Source organism: Sphaeramia orbicularis, chromosome 6, assembly GCF_902148855.1.
Source record: "Sphaeramia orbicularis chromosome 6, fSphaOr1.1, whole genome shotgun sequence".
Classification (NCBI taxonomy): domain Eukaryota; kingdom Metazoa; phylum Chordata; class Actinopteri; order Kurtiformes; family Apogonidae; genus Sphaeramia; species Sphaeramia orbicularis.
Window position 1 is genome coordinate 20,819,492 of NC_043962.1, and position 21,733 is coordinate 20,841,224.

Consider the following 21,733-nt stretch of genomic DNA (forward strand, 5'->3'; position numbering starts at 1 on the left):
TCATAGTTTGCATTCTGGATGCATTGTACTCTGAATCCACTTTTATGTTCACAAGATCTACTTAGTATCAGGTTTGGTATGTGTGGCTGGTCTTAAGTTTCAGTTTTTCAGGGACACTAAGAGAGAATTGAGACGGGCCAATAGTGGATTTAATTTGAGATTGGGTTTATAGAGACATACAGAGGGTGAGATGTTTGGGGGGGGGGGGGGGGGGTACGCGTTCCCACACATTCTGCTTAACCCATTGGTCATGCATGCCTCGGCGGTATTTGTGAATGGGAGGAGCCAAAGAGCACTTTAAGAATGACCTTATTTCATGGATTTAATGTTGAGTCATTTGTATCAGATTGCTGCAATTGATTAGGCTTCTGTTTTGTACACAGGTTGTGCTGTGTCCTAGAGTGGTCAGATTTAGGCTGTTCTGTTCCCTCTTTTTTCCCACAGGGCGTTGTCCAAGTCAAAAACAAATGTATATACACACAGACGGATACACACTTCCATTGCACCTGGCCTTCTGGACTATGACCTCATTCCAGGAAAAGGAAAAGAAAATCACCTGACAGACTCATTTGTGTAATCAGCTGTTCCATGTGACTGGAGGCCAGAGGGTGGTTGTCTTATGCCTCAGGTTAGAGATAGTGCAAACAGTAGAGACACATAGGCAAATATGAATGCATGCAAAATGATTCAACTTTATTTTGCTCCCATCCCTGAGTTTTTCATATGAACATTCACTTATATTACTTGAGAATGTATTTTAGGAGAGAGATTAACCGAGAAAACTGATACAGAGAGCTGAAAGCAGTCTTTCAACTACCTGAAAAGGGGAAGGTACCTGATCTGTCAGCTCAGCAAGAGAGGGAGGGGAAAACATAGAGTGCAAAAGAGAGAAAGAGAGAGAGAATGGAATGGAATGACTGAGAGGGTGTGTTTCTGTGTGGGTGAGAGACACCGAGAGGAGGAGGAGGGGTGTAGACTGAGAAAGCGAGAGAGAGCCCTCAGTCTTTCAGATCTTCGCTGTGGTGAGGACACCCAGCAGAAGTGCATTCCTGAGGCAGTCAGCGAGCGGGCGAGCAAGGAGAAGGCAACAAGACAGATCAAAAACACAGAGCGAAGGAGAAGTCGCGGCATCCTTTAAATCTCCCCTTGACCACGTCTGACTGCCTCTGTCCGACTCGCACGCTCCTCGCACACGCTCATTCGCCTGCCTCGTACACTACAGCCGCACAACCGGCTCTGCTGCTCTGTCAGAAGTAAAGGATTTCACCGAGCGAGGCAGGCAGACAGGGACAGAAAGAGAGAATAAAAACAAACTGAGGAAATAAAAGGCACAGATCAGAGAACAAGGTCATCTCTTGCTCGGTGAGTGTTTGAGTTTCTTTTAGACGTTCTTCAAGTGTGTGTTGGTTATCTGAACGTCAACATCGGGAAGTTACTAAGTGAACTCAGTTTTGTGCCTGTGGCTTTATTGTGTGTGGATGTTTTGAAAGCCATTGTTGTTCAGTAAGAACTCGTCTGCTTATATGTTTTATGTGTCTCAGACAGACAAAGAGGCTCTTGTGTTACGTTTTTGGTGAGTCGAGCTGTGTTTTTACATGTACCTGTTGACACTAGACCCACCACTCAGTATCCCTGAAAGAGGCAGATGACTCAAACCTGTTTGGGTGAAACAAAACTCTATGCACTTCTTAACTTTTGTGTATATGTAGTTTTTTTCCCTCTTTTTTTTTGGAGTAACTCCTGTAGTGAGTCAGAGGGCTGGGTTCTATACACATTTTTGTGTGCAAGTATTTACAGCGTTAGAACCTTGAGACAAGTGCAGGCTATCTCTTACACACCTCGGCCGTCACATAGGCTGCTCCTTTTACCACTGTAGGATTAAAAATTAATTTATGGAGTCCGTGGACAAAGTTCAGCTCTTTTTCTCTGCATGTTCTTGCCACATTGAACAGTTATCGTGCTACACATCTCATTTGCCAACTCTGTGCATGTCTAATGCACCAAAGCACTCTAAGCCCAGTTAAACACTGACTCATCATTATGCATGGCTAGCATCTTATTTAACATATTCTCAGCATGGTATATGTCAGATAGGGGAACTTGGATCTCATTAGCAGGCTGTATTTGTTTTCCAATCAGAGCCATTGATTGGAAACCCCCTTTCCACCCCACTCTGAGAGGTGATTATTTTTTTTTCAAGACCAACTGTGGGAGTACACAGTTATACATCATGTGTTATCTTTGTTTGTGTGTTTCACATGGTGAACTTGGTTTCAGGGAGATACTGTCAGTATAACAGATGGTTGCAGTGGAATGATCCAATACAATGAAGTCTTGAGCATGATTTATTGCTTTAACTTTGCACTAATTATTAGTAGTTATCTCATATACATGTTGCTGGTTCAGTCATGTGTACATGTACTTGTTACCCTTATTTAAAGGTACTAGTCAGGTGATAGTACACAAATCAAACCCCCTTTGAGACAGCATACAGGGTTCTACATGCTTCTGCTGGATTGGTTTGTAGAATGTGTGTGTTTTGGTTTTTTGTCTGTTTATATTTGTGCAGCATCTAAGTGTTTTTTCCCTATAGCATGTAACCCAAGTCAAAAGGAGAAACAAGAGTTCTCTGCCACATTTTATTTTCATATATGGTCTGTTCAAACCACTTCACTATTGTTTCACTGTTTTTAAGATTGTTTTGTATAGCACACAAAATCAGTGTGATTACTTCAGCACTGTGTGCTTAGCTTATCCATAAGTATATGTTTCCCTTTTTTTTTTTCTTATTTTAATGTAAAAAGTTACAATCTGGTTTTAATATTAATATTACAATGATTCCATGCAAAATACACCTTTTTTATTTTTAGTCAAATCCTCCAAAACACTACAACCACTAAACATCCATCAGCAACTTCAGTCCTCTAGAAGCATAAAGATTTGTTCCTAAAGTCAGTATCCAAGTTTTTTGCAATGTGATTGTTGATATTTGTCATGTCAATAAAGTAACTTTTAGAAAATATACTAGGGGTGTAATATGCAGAAAGTTAGTAGCATATAAATGTGAAGCAGACATTCAGTAACTAGAATGTTTTCTGTTTTTTTAAGTTGGTGTTGTAGTATCAAATGTAGTAATAATAATAATATAATAAATATAATATCTGTCAGGACAAGTTATTACTTACCTTATATTACCTTCAGCTGACAATATATGCTTCAGTTCCTCGATAGGCTGAGAATTTCTGACATCATGTTCCGTTTAATGTCTCCTGTCTTTGAAGCGCTGTAGATATCACAGCAGTGAATCTCAGATAGTGGGATACTGTGGTCGCACCAGCAATCTCAATGAGCACATAATGAAACTTTCTCTCAAGCCTTGTTTAGTTAGCTCTTCCCTTCTCTCCTCTTCTTTTCTCCCCCACTGTTGAGATATTTTTTATTTTCTATCACACGAAGGAGCCTGTTTAGCATGGAGAAAGCAGAATGTCCTCTGAGAGTCGCCTTGTTCTCTACAGTGTTATTTTTACTGCTCTTTTACTGCTCGAATACACAGATGGACTCCCTTCCTCTTCTAGAGCACCATACTAGTCTGCCTGCCTGTCTGTCTGTCCCTGTCGTTGTCAATGCATGCATGCATCCGTCCGTCTGTTTTTCTGTCATTCGACTTGCGTAGCAAGGAAAGCAGGTCCATCCAAGCGCAGAAAGATATCTCTTGGGATTCTTGATGGGAATTTTCAGAGTCAGTCTCCATGCTGTGAAGTGGCTTAATTTCTCACCACCCTTATCAGGAGTGTTTCCAAACTCCTGCAGATGCACTCAGGGCCATGGGTAATTGGAAATGACATGACAGCACGTTGGTGAAATAATGATTGCATGTTTTTAGGGTGTGATTACTTTTTGGAAGATGGTTGGACTCTAACTCCCTCCTCTTCATTTTGTAGCTGATGTTTTATTTCCTCATGTGTTGCTCTGTCTACCTCTCTTGCTCCCTCTTGTTCTTTCCGAGCGTCCTTCCCTGCCTGTGCAATGTGACGGAAGGTAGTGCTGTGCTCTGCTCATGTCGGATCCATTAGGGATGAAAGCACACTGCAGTGATAAAAGATTGATCCAGTCCTCCTTGCATCACATTCACATCCCTCACACCCTGCTGCCTCATTTTCCCTCACACCCTATTTCCAATCCAAAGTCAACCCAGTTTTCAATTTATCAAATCGTCTGTACTCTTCTAAATAAATCATCTCCACTAAGTTTACTGTGGCAAACTTTCTTTTTCCCCTCAGGAGTGGATAAAGCAGAACATTCTGTTTTTTTACGTAGGGAACTTCAGTTTGCCTGTTGTACAAGGTTGCAAGTTCTCAGTGATGTACTGTCAGAGATCCTCTTTTACTGCCCAGGTGTTTTTGGTGTACTAGAATGTGTAATATGTAGCTTGCTAGCAGAACCAGTAAATAGACTGGCATCTAGCCCAGCGCGCACAATCCGTACTTCACCTGTTGCATCCAAAGAGGCTAAGACAAACACAACAGACCTGTAGTTTGTCATGTGCAAGGCTATAATTACTGAGAGGAAGGAGTGTATTTGAAGAAGGAATTTCACTGCTGTTCTACTTTTAGATCCTAATGCACTTAACTTTTAAGAACGCTTGAAAATGTTTTTTTTATGTGTCATAAAACTGAAGAAATTTCTGGATCTATCAGAAACAAGTGTAAAACTCTGTTGATCCCAGTTGGCAGTTTGAAAAACACATCCTTAAGGGAATGCTTTGTTGCAAGGCATTGTACTTGTTTTTGTCTTCGCTGAACCATCTCAGGGAATGCTTTGAAAATGTCTGGTTTAGGTCATTGAGCAGCACACAGTCCATAGCCTAAGTCCTCCTTCATTCATCCAGCATGTGCAGGTCAGAGGTTAGATTAAACCACCCTCTCTAAGAATGTCCTTATAAAGCCAAACCCACCTAAGGATATGTTCCCAAGTGAGTCCAGCTGGCCAAAAAGTTCACCTGAGTGAACGCTGTCATGTCCTGTCAGGGTTAACTTCCTTTTGACTTAATATATGCTTGCTCTGTCAAGTCAGCGAACCCACAGCTTCACATTTTCTGGCCCCCTCTAACTATAAGAACTGTTGGCAAGGAATAGACGTCTGTGTCTGTCCATGGCTCTCGATTTTTACCATGTGTTGTGATTGTAGTGTGGTAAACATCTCTGCAAACCTCCTGGGATGGTCATGTGACTGTGTGTGCGTGTGTTATGAGCAGCAGGTTGTTCCCATGCTCAACCAGCCATGCTGTGTTGATTCTCTGCACACAGAGCTCTCTGGGCAGTAAATAACATGGTGCCTCAATCAAGGGCCCCGGACAGGGCCAAGACAGGGGTCAAGACGCTAGCAAGAAAGAGAAAATGTCTGCACCAGGGGTTAGAAATAGTAAATCAACGGACAGAGATGGAGAGGAGAGAGGCAGGTGCATTTGACACACTAGTCCCTTACCCTGAGAAGCTTGAAGTTTGACCTGTCATTGAATATAGATGTGTTTGATCAAGCACATCAGAAGCAAATGTTGCTCATGGCTAGGTGGCAGCTGGTGCTTGAAGTCATATTTCCTATATTAAGTTAACGTGTGCAGACTTTCCGGTATTTCTGTGGTTGACAATGTTGGCACCAAAGCAAAAATACATTATTGAAATTCACTCATAGGTTATTAAGCCAATAAAAGGCATATATAAACAGTTTTAGTGATTGTTTTGTCACGTATTGTGTTGTTTTGAATTACAATACTGCAAATGTTAATGTTGATGTAAATTATAGTGTGACAGACTGGTGTTGCAATTTGTGGTGGGCCTTGAGCATCTGGCAAAAAGAGCATGCCAAAATTAGTTGAACCATTGACTTTTAATAATTGTATCTGTAAGTTTTTAACATGCATCTGCTTTCTGTAATTTTTTTTATTTTTATTTTTTTACATATGTACACAAATCATCAACATTTTTGAGTGATTCAACTGTGGCATTTGCGGATGTATTAAGCGCCAAGTGTATACTACCATGACTACCACAAACCAGTAACAAACAGGCCAAAGCATCCATAGAGATTGATGGAAACAGATAAGCAGAGAACAAACATATTCTGAGTGTCATGTTACCTTCTTCACTGAGGTTTGAGGTGCACTGTTTGACTCAGACCTGGGCGTTGTTCCAGAAGTGCAGGTAGGTTTACTGCTGGGGTACTTCCTTTTAAATGTGGAGCATGGACTGCTCCAGGTTTTAGACAGCAACATTATCCAGTTATCACATTAGATTCGCTTCATGAAACAGGTCCTTGTGCACACTTCTGTCATAAACTCTGTCGTGTAGACTGCTGCTGCCTGAGGTCTCGCTCTTGTGCAGTGGTGGTGAATAACTAAGTACAGGTTGTAGGATTTGAGGCATTTCTAACCCCTGTTTGTAATTTGTGCTTGAGTATTTTCAGTTTATTTAGCTTTACATTTTCTGCTTCACTTTAGTTTTCCACAGGTTAATTGTCTCAGATAAAGATCTGTTTATTAATTATGCATTTTACTGATTATGCAAATGACCCAACAGAATATGAAACAGTTCTTCACCTCTACTGCTTACAACATATCTCCAAATTCAACCAAAGCAAATGTTTGCTCAGCTTCATTTCAGCATATTTCCCACTTTGTCCATGTGTGTTTGCCTGCTGTTGAATCCTCCCTCTTTAACAAACACACATGTTTGTGGTATTTTACTGAGCCTCCTCTTCATCACTCCTTCACCCTCCTCCCTCAATGCTGTACCCATGGGCTTAGCTGACTTATCTCTCATATGTAAACTCAGCAACAGCAGCCGTGTCACTATTAAGGTGTGTGTCTTCGTGTGTACTCATGGATTCATGTGTATGCTTGTATCCATGCCAAAGATCGCCGTGGTGATCTGACTCAATACCCACAGGCCCCAGACGTGCTCACAGGATATAGGCAATCGGCTATAAATTTGTGTCCTGCCTCCCCCTACCTTCTTCCTTACTCATCTTGACTGTCCACGCACCCTCCCCCTCCTCTGACAGACGTAATCGTTACTCCTCCTCAGTGTAATGACAGGGGAGAGAGAGTTGTGTGTGACACCTCCCCATCAAACTATAAATCAGCCAGATTGTGAGGCCCACCCTCCGTCTTGTGATCCAACACAAACATCACATACAAACACAAAAAAACATCCAACACAAACAGCCTTCCACCTTCCATGTGTTCTAAAGAGGCATATATAGGGCAGGATAACAAAACGCGATAACAAGATTCATCATCTTGTTTGCTTTTTGTTAAATATCCTCACAGTTTCTGTTTTTCTTTACACATTCAAATGTGGATTGATCCTGACAACATAGTTTTCGTATCATGGATTTTATCTTTACTCGGAACTGTAGATTTTTTTTTGTCATAAAAAACTCAGAAATATCCTGTTTCTGAAAGTAGAGTATTTCAGTCAGTGTTGTTTTCAGTATCAGTGCAAAAACTGAACAATATCCATTCCTAATACCATTTAAAGCCCTTCTTGCACAATCTTTTTCTGTATTAGTGTTAGTGTTTGTTCCCTTGCCACTAAATTAAGCTCTCCCCACCCCTACACCACAGGCCGCAGCTTTTGGTTTTTGCTGTTTTAATTATTCTGTATTGGTTAACCTCGATGCCTGAGCTGAGCTTATATAAAATAAAGCGCTTTTATATTTTATTGTAGCCCAGGAGTCAAAGGATTTGTACCTGTTCTGATATGTTTGACTTGATTCAGAGGTTGTTGATTTAAACTATGTCTGAAGGGCCTCACCTTCAGGCTAGCTTGAAATGGTGGGAAAAATGTTCAAAACACAAAGTTTCATTATTTGCCACAGTCAAACATTGTTCCTACTTTCGTGATGTATTGTTGACATTCCACCGTGCTTGTCTGATCCAACCACCACTAGAGACCTTATCTTGGCTCACTCAACATCGTTTTTGTTGAATGAGTATGATTCATGGAAAGAGAACATCTTATCTGCTGCCACGAGGATCCTATAGTAGTCTCCTAAAGGTCTACATACGTATATGTGATCTCTCCATTCCTTTCTCTCCAAGGTTATGTTTACCTGTGTCCCTCTCTCCAAGGGCCAGGCATGTTAGAACTCCCTAGGTAAATACTGGGTAGGTGTGAGAAGAGATGTTTTGCATAGCTGGCTGACCTTAACCATGGAGTAACATGTTAATGTGTGGAGCCTGTGGTTTTCTCTGAAACTTCCTGGCAGTTGCTCACAGAATGTCACAGTCAGGAACTCTGGGCTTCAGTTTCAAAGTTGAAACTAATCGAAAACAGCGGGGAATAGACAGCAATAGCCGTGGAAGTAGTTGATGACCTGCCCGTGCAACGTTCACAACGTCAGAGTGATGTCTTGGGAGGAAGTTGGGTGGAACTCTTTACTTTGATCTGTGAAAAAATATCCATCCAGCAGACCAATATATATTTTCTTTTTGAGTCACATATTTTTGTAGTAATATAATCATTCCATTCCTGCCCAAGAATGCGCACCTGCTCTGTCCTGCTCTCATAAATACTTTACCTTTCACTGAACTTAACTTTTTTGTATTTCGTAAGGTGACAGTGTGAGCTGTGTCTAGATGATGGAGTGTCAGCATCGAGTTTGCTTGTATCTCGTTTTCTTTGCAGTAACACACACATTTTTCCTAGGGCATGCCAAAGGCAGTATTCCCTTCAGCTCAGATAAGGACCGGCAGGAGTATATTGCATCATGGATTGCATGGGATTAACGTATGATGAAAGACCAACATCAGTCTTAGTCATTGAAATAGCCTTCTTTCACCCCCAATACAGTTACAGAGGTTAAATGAATTATTTCTTTTTAACTAATTGTCATGTGTTGTGTGTATCAGTTTATCTTTTATACATGCACAAGCTTAAGCAACTTGGATGTATTTGACCTGGATAAAACTTTTTTCAGTTGTCCTGCATGCTAGATGGTGAAACAGAGTGTTGTTGTCAGTGTATGTGACCAGCATCACACACAAACTCATAAACTCATCTGTATGAAACTCAATAAGAATAAATTTAGTTTAATGAACAATGGGGGGAAAAACTGCTCATTATAGAAGAAGGTTGTTTTCCCTCGTGTAGAGTGTGCATCTCCTCTTGGATGCATTAAACCTTTACACATAGTTGAAGTCTTAATGAAGGATTCCTTGGGTATAATACAAGGTAGTGTTTTCAGTTGCTCTTTTAATAATGCAGATGGCAAAAAAAAGGAAACAAAATGACACAAGCGCATATTTGATATGAGCAGACATGGAAGCAACTTTTAAATTACTAATGAGTTATGCTTCAGACTTTTGACACTTAAGGCTGTAGCATCTTCAACTCTTCACACACATGCAGGAAGAGAGAGTGATGCATCCACACTTGCACCTGTGAAAAACTTTACTATAAATAGCATCTCAGTAAATTTAAGGCTTCTAATTTTCACTCAGGCCCTGTGTAAATTGTATCCTTTAAATTAGTGGGTTCACTTTTACAGTTACATGTTGCTCTAGTCCCAAAGTGAGCCTCACCATTAAGTTTGAGTCAGCCTGTCTGCCGTCTTCAGCAGGGTAACATACTATTTTGGCTGAATTTTAAAACTGAATATGTCTCAGTTAGCCTGCCTGTGTGTCTGCCAGTATTCTATATATGATACTATATGCGTACGTTATCTAGTGTGTGTGCTGCGTATGAGTTTTGCTGGGAACAGAGCAATATTCTCCTTCCCTGGCAAGCACTGCTGAGTCAGGTCGGGAGTGTATAATTACACATGGGTGCCCATCAGCCGTCTGATGGTCTTCTTCCCTGGCTCCCCCAACAATACAAACTCCTGTGCTTGTAGGGCTTAGACTACAGCCAGGCAAACCACTCATCCTGAGCCTAACCTCTGTGGAGGCCTGCTCTGCCCGGACTTCCACAGGCTATGTGCAATCCTGTATTATCACTCTCACTATTAGCTGCTGGCTCTGTGGGTGGATCCATGAGTCAGCGCAAGCAAATTCCTCGTCTCTAATGTACTCGCCTCCGCTCAGTTTCCGGGGTTGAAGGGAACTAGTGAATGACTCCTGCCAAGCCTGGTATGAGTAAGTCTTTTATTTGGATATATAAATAATGTAGTTGTGCTTTATTGTGGTCAGAGGTGTGTAAATGATTGTGGTCACATGCTTTTGGGAGCAGACTTTCATTGATATGTGTACCAGGATTGGCCTATATTTCCGAATGGGAAGCAAGTTGGTGAAATTTCTAGAATTGACATTAAATAAAGATCACTCACCCACTCTTCCGCCTTCTCCATTTTCTTCTCTCCTGTGGATTAGTCCAGGTTACCGTCTGTCTGTGTAAGTGCTGCTGGTGATTTATGATGCCTGGGATTTCACACTTAAGTGCTGTTTTACCAAGTGTGACTGTAGTGGTACTGACAGCCACAGGTGATGACCAGACATTCAGTGGCCATGTCGAGGCCTGCTTCATATCAACAAAAATTACAGCCATAACCTTTGAACCATTGCCATTTATCAGTAACATTCATTGCAATTACATAGCTTCACTAATTTCTAAAGAATGTGAGGAATCTCAGCATAAAGTCTGCTTTTCTAGATAATAAAGTTCTTCTGTCCATATTTGTCCTTCACTTGGATGCAAAGGTGTCCCCTGTATTAATGAACTGCTGATCCCCTCTCATTGAGATTTCACACTTCGACGAGCCAATCATTATAATGGAGAATGCCGAGGGCTGCACTAACAGACCCCTGTATGCAAATATGAAGACTAAAGCTTATTAATGCTGTTTCTGATTCCTTTGCGCTGAGTCATTAGCATGCCAGTAGCGGAGACAAAGGCGGACGTGGGACATTTTTAAAGGGTTGGTCGGTCAAAAGCATTGGGATTTTTCTCAGAGAAAATATTTGCTAAATTAATGTGCTCTGAAAAAAATGCATTATTCATCAAGTGTGATAGATATTTAGTGAAGCTCCGTTAGGAAACCAGGCAACCGTTCAGTCTAATTAACAAGCAGTGTATCTCAAGAGCCTGCAATCTGGAACCTCCACTGCGAGGATGGAGAAACAGACATACTTAACATCGACAGCCAGTGTCACATTAATAGGGACAACTTTACACATATTCATACACAAATACCTGAGTACTAACTAAATATTTTCCTGCTTAAATAAGTGTGAACCCAGCCTCCATTTCAAAGCTATACACACACTCCAGAGTTTCTTTTATGTTGTGTTAAAAGCTCTCACACAAGTTGCCAAGCTGTGACTGTTACTTTTCTAACATTTTACTGTCTTGTTAGATACTATAAAAGCATATTATGTGCTGCTTGAGAGGTGTGTCTGCGTTAGAAAGTTATTAGACTTTATTGTTGCCCCACAGAAGCCCTCAGATCTCGGATCTTGTTTCTTCACGTGCCCTGCAGACCACTCCCTGCTCTTTGACCGCAGGCACTGGAACCCTGTTGATAATGGCCTCTACTTAGGAATTATGGTGTTTAGGGAGCTACTGGTGGTTCTTGGCAAATGTAGGGAGCTTTACTCTCTTTATGATGAGTCTGGAAGAACATTTGCCTGTCAGACATACCGTCACAAGCAGATAAAGACTTGTCATCTCCCTAATATCTTCTGCATCTTCCCAAGGGCAAATTTGGTCTGAGCTGGAGCAGATGTTTTACTTGAGGATTAGCACAACTCTTTCCATAATGAACTGCCTTATAATAGAGATACTTGTGATCTGTTCAGACAAACTATGCTTAAAAAATCAAAAGTAATTTTATTTTGCCCAGTTGGTTGCTTCCAGAACTACTTGGGTACTGTCCAAACACTGGGGAAAAACCCACTGATTTAAACGATTTCCACAGAGGACAAGTGTTATGTGCTGAAGCGGATGGATAATTTTCTACCATTAGGAATAATTGTTGTAATATTCTCACCTGCAGGCATGCAGTGGTTTCTTTCTGTGTGTTTTTACTTTCATCAGTGTTTTTACGCACGATCTGTGGATAGACTGAAACACTGGACAACTAAGGCTGAAGATTAAAGAATGCAAAGCAGTAGGCGTGGACAGACAAAAGAAAGAATCTGCTCTTACTTTTTATTAGTTTTATCACTGGTAACATACGGACACAACAGAAAGGCAGTAAAAAATGGTGTTGCGCGGCAAGAGGACCCAGCGACGCCAGGGGCCACAAAAGATACAAGGCTGCTGAGCGTGGAACCAAAACAACAATGGTGTCTCTTCAGTACAGATGACACCAGGCTATTCTGTGCCAGCATGTTACTGGCTCTTTGAGTGTTTGTCTGTCTCTGCCAACCTTGAGCAGAGTGGCACAGAGGGCAAAGCTTCTTCCAGTACTGTTCATTGTTCTCTGAAAGCACTGTTTACCATGTTCAGGACTCTTCCATCCCGCAACCAGTCTGGGCCAGGGTCTTATTTTTTTTTCCCACTGATGCTGATAGAGATTTATCTACACTGGTTGGATGTGTGTTTTTCTTATTGTGTGTTTGTCCCTTTTCTTCTTCCATTGTTACTTGAACCTCTGTTGCTACACAGATAGCACAATAATAGTTCTGATGCAGACCTCTCATAAAGATAGGCCTAAATGGCACGTCTCCTTGCAAACACATTGACACATTCAAGCGTACTTACCCACCCCTTGACCATTGCTCTAGCATGACACAGTGCTCTCTGCTTCCTCTGTGTACACACACCCAGTGTACACACTCTTCATGTAGCCTGAGGCCTAAGGTGTTGAGGCGCTTCAGTACATTATTAACCTTGAATGAAATTGTTCTGTTTTTTGCAGATTTCCCAATACTCTTCATGACTAACACAATGTAATTATTCAAACCTTTGTAAAGGGTTAAGGGTGTGTCTATCCAGCTGCATTTGTGGTTGTCTTTTTTTGTGTGTTAGCTTTGCATGCATTTTTGGATTCTCATTTGTTTAAATCTTGAGAAATCAAATGATGCAGTAAATGAGTAAAAAAAAAATGTTCAAATACCCATATGTTTAAGGGTCTGGTTGTATCCTCCTGAGATCCAGGAAAGTAAAAGTTTTGGCTTCTTTGCAATGAATAATTGTCTAGATCGAAAATGGCATGAAGTAAACTGTTGTGTATAATTCAGTTACTGCATTATGTATTTGTTGTGGTTGAATGCTAAAATCAGGAAAAATGTATTGTTTGAATGTTGTATTACGTTAGTGATAAAGGTGTAAAAGCACTTGAGGGGTAGGATTAAATAAGTTTATACTTCTTCCTAGTCCTTTTCAACCATGCAAAAATTCAGACTTGCACATACTTGAAGATGGATTCTGTTCATTTAAATGTTATTTTGTTTTTGTCTTAATTTGCTTCGTTTTGTTTTATTTCTTTTGCATGTTCGAAATGAATAAATAAACAAACCTGTGAGCCACTTGTCCACTGCATTGCTGGGTCTCAGGAGGATATTTGCAGTGATTCATTTTGATTAAACAGCTGTATTTTTGGCATACGGTTACTTGTCTGTGACTAACCTGTCCGAAAAAGTCCATCAATTCACAGCCTGACACCCTCGCTCACACTGAGTGGCACAGAAAACTAGCCCTATCATGCCCGGTGTCTCTGCAGGACTGTGATGTTAACCACTTCTGCCTTGAGTTGAATTCACTGAGGAGCTGGGAGGTTGTTATTGAAGAGAGACAGACAGAGAGGCAGAGACAGGGTGATGAAAGACGTAAAGCGGGTTAGCTGGATGGATGAGTGACGATGAGAGGGGAGAGACAGACTGGCACATGGCTCCAATCACTGTTCTTTTCTCTTCCTCTCTTTGTCACTCTCCTGATCTATCTATCTGACAGAATTGTTTCTCTCCCTTTTTCATTTGCTCTCTATCCGTCTTCCTCACTGTCTTTCTTTCCCCCCCTTTCATCATACAGTATGACTGGTCTGTTTTTTTTATTCAAGATAAGCTCCTCAGCTGATGTCATACTGGATGGTCTCAGACTGGTACATACTTCTGATTAGTTCACATTGATCGTGGTTGTATATTTCCTTAATTTCATCCCCACTGAGAGCACTTGGAAAGACAGATGTCATAGTTTCAGCTGAAACCGGCCTGTACTGTAAGTGCCCCGGGTAATTTTCGGAGAAAGGGTAAGGGGGAGTGAGAGTAGAGGTGGGAACTGGGAAATTATTTTCTATTTTAAGGGGATAGTGATGGGGTTAGAAGGTGAGTCATGAGGATAAAATTGAATGCCTAAATTTGTGTGTGGAGGAGGATGACTGAACATGTGCAAAGTTTGTCCACAGCATTTGCATGATGAGTCAGAAACTAAACATTTTGTAAGAGGCCCATGTGTTTTAGCAGGGCTGAATGACAGACATATTTCAGTATCTATTAGTGGTATTTGTTGCGTATGGCTCATATTGACGGCATGCTATATACCTGTGAAACTACATTTCAGAAAGAGTTAAGCATCTCTCTTCTATCTGTATTTCAATGACATCTCAGACATAGGACTCCAGAGCCGTGAAAAGGAGCTGGGTCAGGCGGATGTCTGGTTCCCAGTGTTGTTGCGCCTGTGACAGAGAGAATAGACAGCAACCTGAGACTCACAGGCCTGTTTGTTTCCTGTTAGTGCAGATTATCACATTTCACCAGCCAGGAGGGACACAAACTAAGCATCATGGGAGAGTGACATTCTTAGTTGCGAGATATTTGTGTGTGAGTTTGTTTACATTTAATGTGTTTGCTACGGTACATCGCATTCAGACAGACATTAAAAGGTTAGATATTGTGCACATAAATTACATCAACAAATCCACTTAGAGGGGACCTGTCTTTTCCACTACATGCATAAAGCGGCTAAAATGTCAAAAGCTTAATCTCTGTTTGTACTTTGTAAGCGGTTTACTTACGGGTTACTACAAGGTATGAAGAAGGTTTTGTGTGGTAAAAAGTTAGGTGCTTTCTCTAAAACAAGCCTGCAAGGTAGCATTCCATCACATGTGGCTGAACAATTGAGAGTTTCCTTCTTTTCACAAGTGCGTGTTTTTAAAAAAGGCCTCACAGCTACAGTAAATGATCATCTACTTACTCTGGGACTCACATAGTTGAGCTTAATTATGTATTGCAGAACCCTGTGTGCCCTCTCAGAGAAAACTGCTGACATCTGCGGTGTGTTGAAGTTTCTAGTGTTTGGTTTTGATAAGCACTCCCCTTTTCATATCAAGTTTCTTTCCAGATGAATCACCTCACATGGATCATTCAAAAGAATTTCTACCACATGTGATCATCTGTCTCTATCTCCTGCTTGTTTCCTGTGATCTTGTTCTTCGGGTTCAGTCTTACGAGTCGCTCCGTCTATGTCTGTGGTGTCGTGTTGAGATGTTCTGAGTGATGTTGTTGCCACATCAGATAGGCTGTTGCTCCCCAGCAGAGTTTGTGTTTGGCATCTAAACAGTGGAGGAGTAATGGCGGTATGGGGCAGCCAGGTCAGCAACACAGGAGGAGGAGGAGGAGAAGCAGGAGGAGGGAGGCTGGAGCTTTGTTAAGAAAAGGCAGGAATTCTTCCGGCTGGCAGATGAAGTCAGTGCATTCCTCCAAAGCAGCTCCCTATAGGCAGCCAGTGGAGCAGAGCCAGGAACTGAATGAGGGGCAAGATAATGGTGGGGCTCAGTATTAAACACCTCCCATTGAGAACCACAGAGACAGACAGAAAGAGAACACCATCTGTCTGACTTTGGGTGAAGAGTTGTCTTTTACCCACCTAGGCTACAAAGTTTCATTTACTGTGCCAAGTACTATAGATAATCCTGCCACTGCCCAAGGCATTTTACTTTTTATGAACACTGCGGTATTTTATTACCTTGTTTTGAAGCCTAGCTGTAAAAGTACAGACAGACACAGTGAGTATTAAACACACTGATATTCACTTTGGTTAAGCATGCTGTCCAGACTACCCACTGCTCCTCTCTTTTAAGTCTGAGGAGACCCATTTCTGGTCCTGCTGAGCGGCAAACTGAGTTGCACAAACATATACAGACTTTCTCTATCTCTCCTGCTATGTTTTTATGTATTTGTACCCACACAAACACCCTCTCCCAAACGCAGATACACTTGAGCTGTTCCACTTTCCCTGTCCATTCCCCTCGGCAGTAAGCTATCATAACGGCTTTGAAGGAGGGCAGCAGAGCGTTTAATTGGGTTACAGATTGGCATTTATGCTCCCAGGTCCACAAGATACCGCCGAGGCTCTTAACTAACTACTAGGAAAGTACAAAATTCTACAGTGCTATACCCCTTGGCTGCTGCTCTTGAAATGTACAATTCAGTGATCCCCTCACTCAGTGCAGCACATTTGACGTCATCATTGTTTATTGTAGAAACTGGTATTTGCACATGAAATGACTAACAGCTGAGCGAGACATGGATATGGATATGACCGTCAGTTTTGTTGAGGTTTACAATAGACTACGTCATATGTTATGTGGGTCAGGTTACATCAGCTACGCCTCAGAGATGTCGTCAGAATATTTGGTTAGAACCATTTGTTTTGCATCTGAATGTTTTCATAATATTAATAATAATGAATATGTTTCCTATGTATGCTCATATTTTGTCCTTCTTTGAAACTGTGTCACCCTCACAGCCTAAGTTGGGCTTTGTGTCTTCACCCGCACATTCATTCTTACAACTGAGAAACAAGATCTCTTAATTAATCATTGATCATATTAACACACCTCTAACCAGACACTCTGTCCTCTTCGTCTTTTACAGAGTTGGTGCCATGCAGCGTTGAGCTGAGCCAAGCTGAGCTGAAGATATCTGTTTTGAAGACCATCTTACCCTTCACCCCACCCTGACCGGTCCCAGATGGAGCTCAAAGTGTGGGTGGATGGAGTGGTGCGGGTGGTATGTGGCCTATCAGAGGAGACGTCCTGTCAGGATGTGGTCATTGCTCTGGCCCAGGCCATCGGTGAGTTACTTAAGCTTTTTTTTTTTTTCTGCTCTGAAATCACACTGTGACTTAAAAGTGGAAACACTTCTGAAGCTGTTGTTTCTTTACACCTGGTTATCTTTACTTGACAGTTTATATGATTAGATAACCTCCCTCCAGTGAGAGTTTAATAAAGAAGAACTGCTGCTCTGCCTTCACCTTCTCATTCTCTACTGACCCATATCAAGTGCTTTCCTGGATTTTCAGAGGTCACTTTAGAATTGAGCCATCTCTCTGTCCCTGTATCCTCTAGCTGTAGTTGAGCCATACTCTGCAGCAGCATTGAACAACATGACTCCAGATTTAGAACTCTCCTCCTTCCATGAGTGAGCTGCCTGCCAAGTCATTAGGGAGGGTTTGTCCTAATTTCAAAGTCCTTGTGGAAATTTCAGTTTATTTGAACGTTTTTTACATGTTGTGCGAGTCTTGTGCATCAGCTTTTTATTCCAATTCTCAGTGGCAGAGATTAAGAGGTATCAGCATCATCTTAAAGTGCTTTTTTTCATAGCATTACTTGCATAAGAGGGAGGAGCTAACCCTACTGCTGCATTTACCAGGAGTTGAAAACATTTTTAGCTTAATTAGTTTTTTAGATCAGATAATTTGTGTTTTTTTTTTTATTTTCTCTGTACAAACACGGCTGGTGGATTTGAAAGTCAACCAACCTCTTTGATTTCATCAGTCAATTTGTTTTCACTGACAATGTGTAACTGCATGTGAAAAATAATACAAGATACTTCTCATTTCTAAGACGAAATATCTCAGCATTTTTGATACTCGCCTGTTTGGCCTGAGGAGATGCAGGAATAAAGGATGCATTTTAACACAGAAGTTAAAATGAAACAACCAAATGGAACTAGCAGACTCGCGCTTCAGTGCGTTGTGAAATGTCACAAATTGTTCTGTAGTCCAGGTGATGCATGAGAATTATTTTCTTTTTTGGAAGAGCACGGAACTTTGCACTTTGGGACCCTGTACATTTCTGGAAACAGAGCCATCACAAACAAGATTTGTAGTGGCCGTAGTGGACATTTTACCTTCAGATCTGTTGAACTAAACATGAGACAAAAAAGCCTATGCTGACCCATATGTCTTCAAAGATTATAATGATTCCAGATACACTGTTGCCCATAAAGTTGGAATAATTTTGTTTTCAGACACATTCCTCTTTTTATTCCTATTAATACCCATAAGCACAGTTGTACTCAGGTTTACATATCCTGACAGAATGTGCATGGGATGGTAGTGGATGTTCCAACATGACAGTGACCCCAAACACGAGGCCAAGTCAACCTGTCATCAGCTACAGCAGAAAAAAGTGAAGGTGAAAGAGTGGCCATCTCAGTCTCCTGACCTCAATATCATTGAGTCACTTTGGGGAGGTCTCAAACATGCAGTTCATGCAAGAAAACCTAAAATCTTAAAGGAACTGAATGTGTTTTGCCAAAAAGAATGGGCAGCTTTACCCTCTGAGAAAATAAAGTGCCTCATCCACAACTACCACAAAAGACTTCAAGTTGTCACTGATGTTAAAGGGGCCAATACAGAGGATTAAGAGCTATGGCATGTAAACTTTTGATCAGGGTAATTTGGATAGTTTCTGTTGTCAGTATGATTTAAAAAGAGCAAACACATTTGTTTGATAATAAATGGCTTCACCCAACCACTAGCCACAAGTGAAAGAAAAGGTTTTGTGTATTATCATTCATATTCTCTGAAAAATGGCCGAAGAATCACAAATTCTGCTAGAGTATACAAACTTATGAGCACAACTGTAATCACCTTTGACGAGGTGCAGTTATTACTTACTGAGTCCTAGTTGCACTTTATCAAGAATAAATACCATTGTCACGATCATTTCACTGGAAGAGGTCAAAATATTTTATTCCAACTTTATGGCCAACAATGTAGAACAACATGTATTCATTATATGGACTGTTAATGGTGAATTCTGTGATGCTGTGAGCGGGAAAGAACAGAACATTAGCCAGACTTTATTATTATCGTTTATCTATGATCTCTTGCATTCATGGTGTGTAGAGAGGCTTTGTCCCTTTGTTTGTTTACCCTGACAATACAGTACTGTAGTGTAGAGCAATATTCAATATGACCTTAGTAACCTAGTTTATAAAGAATGCATCTAACACAAAAACTTACTTCATAAGTATATTTGAGAAACATATTTGATAGTTTTATTGTTCTTGAACTGATTCTCCTTTTTTCTCCCCCACTTTGATTTCTTTTTCAGTGAACATTTTGCCCCACATTACTGTCACAGCTGTGTTATTTGTTTATATATACTACTTCGATTTTCCCACCTCTTTGGCTCATAAATTGACTAAGTTCACTCACCACTACACAAAATCCTCTGCAGTTGGTGCATGATGGATGCTAATTAAATTCTTGTCTCTGTCCACAGGTCAGACAGGCCGCTATGTTCTGATCCAACGTCTGAGGGACACAGAGAGGCAGTTGCTGGCTACAGAGAGGCCCCTCGAGTCCTTGGCAAAGTTGGGCCAACATGGGAGTGAAGTTCAGTTCTTCTTGCGACGCACAGGTCCCAGCAGCAGTGATGGACCTAGCTCAAAACAAGATAGACAAACCCCTCTGCCACTGGCCAGGAATCCTGAGCCTGAGCCTTCAAAACGCAGTCAGCCTAAGAAATCCCTCACCTTTAACCTGGGGCCATCAACCTCTCCCAAAACCAAAGCCAAACAGTTCAAGAGGTCCCCCCGTGACTCTCCAGAGCAGAGAGCATCCCCCTCTCCTTCTCCTAGCCCTGTATCCCCTCATGTGCCATCCCCCTCTCCTTCACCACCTATAGGCCAGCCCAAAGAGGAGGTCTTTAGGAGGGTTCTTCAGCAGCAGGAGAGACTGAGGGCCATTGAGGTCCAACTAGAAGCCCTAGAGAGGGAGTCACACGTGTGGGAGCGTCCTTACCCATCTCCCTGTCCTTCACCAGTATCGGACGCTCGCCTTCAGGAGGAAATAGACGCTCTGGAGCAAGCACTGCGAAGGAACCAGGCTGAACTTGCCCACGAGCAGTACTGGGAGGAGGAGTTTCAGGCAGAGATGGAAAGGGAGCGAGGAATGAGGAGGAAGTTGGGAGAACTCCATGCCAAGTTAGACGATTGTGGACGGCGACTGCATGAGTTTTCGGTTCGTTCTGCTCAGCTGGAGCAAGAGATCCAGCGGGAAAGCCAGTCAGAAGGGAAAGCCAACGGGCCTGAGGAGTCCCTCGATGCTGTGAAGGCTGAGCTCCAGAGCCAGGAGAGACATGGGACAGAACTGGAGGATCAGCTGTCTGAGACTGACAAGGCTCTGGGGAAGGCAGAGTCTCTGCTGCAGGTAAGGAGAGAGGTCACAGAGAAGGGACTGTAAATTCAAGTGGTACCATTTAAGATGTGCAGCACTGACCCTCTTCTACCTACACTTTACACTAGACACCCTCTCCTGCCTGCATACAGCAGACAGACAACAGAGCAGAGACACTAATGACAAGAAGGAAAAGGATTACTGAAATAAAAACAAACTTGTGAATACAAATATAAACAGTAATTTAAAAATTATGTTGGGATGAATGTTCTATACTGAGCTCGTACCCATTATGGAAATGTTTTACAATCTGAAGAACTATTTACAGTGTAAGTGAACTGGTTTGGCAGGTATTATCAGGTATGCCTGTTCTGAACACATCATTACTCATGGTGATTATATTACACCGACAGTATCTACATATTCCTTTACTATTGTGTATGGAAAAAAGAGATTAAACAGCATTGTATTCTTAGCACAAAACCTTCTATTGGTTGAACTCAACCTTGATTCATTATCTTTTGTGGTGTTGTTATATGTTTACTTTTGGTGGATGTCATAGATGTGGCTGTATCAATAAAAGCCTAACCCAGTTTGAAATGAAACTCTAGTTTCCTCATAATCCACGTGAAACCCAAGACTTTGGTGTCTACTTCATGGAGCTGACTGGTTCTAGCCAGAGGACTGAATAAAATTAAATCCCCTCTGTATTGCGCTATGATAGAGGTTGTTGTGAATGTTTTATTGTAAGGACACAGAGCGTATTGTGAGAACTTGTGATCACCAGTGTTTTACTGACTTAATTTGCAAAATCCATCAGGACTGGGATGACCGCTGGGCCCCATTTCTTATCCACTGGGTTTCAAGTAAAAGCAAATTGGCTTCAAAACTGATTAAAATATAATGATAAGCTCATTTGCCTTCCTGTCTGTCATCCTCATGGGGATGTGTCTGACTCTGGGGGGGTGAACCTGACAGATTTAGTGCCTGGTTGAATGGACAGAGAAGGGCCGTGTGTGTCATGGTCACTTTGCCAAGTAGACATTCACCGCAGTCTGTTATATAAGGTGCACTCTGCTTCAGAACAGAGGCCTAATTCTGGGATAGTGATGTGCCATCGTGCTGTGACTTGTAAGCAATACTGCAAGGATTTATAACCCAACAATAACCACAGGAGAAGGGTGCTACCCAGACAGTTTTGACCTGCATTAGATAATACACTTTTAAAATGATGTAGACTGTTAATATGATACAGTAAAACAAAGCTCAATTCCAAGAACTGGAAAGGGTTGTATGTCTGGCTCAGTCAGTCATCTGTCAGCTGATCAGTTGAAGCTGTCAGCAGAGTGTTTAAGTGTTGGTGATGAGCACAGCGTTCCTGTCAT

At 41.6% G+C, this 21,733-nt stretch overlaps 1 protein-coding gene across 3 annotated transcripts in view; it reads left to right on the top strand.

Moving 5' to 3' along the window:
- rassf7a (Ras association domain family member 7a) overlaps positions 1–21,733 on the top strand; it is a 36,065-nt gene that overhangs the window by 11,408 nt on the left and 2,924 nt on the right. For 2 of the 3 annotated variants that reach the window (XM_030137075.1, XM_030137074.1), the window contains 2 exons: positions 16,814–17,012; positions 19,453–20,381. In XM_030137075.1, coding sequence (XP_029992935.1) covers positions 16,910–17,012; positions 19,453–20,381 — 1,032 coding nt within the window. In that variant the 5' untranslated portion in view covers positions 16,814–16,909. Of the gene's footprint in view, positions 1–969; positions 1,363–16,813; positions 17,013–19,452; positions 20,382–21,733 lie in introns of those variants that run through there. The other variant, XM_030137073.1, reaches the window with a different exon arrangement.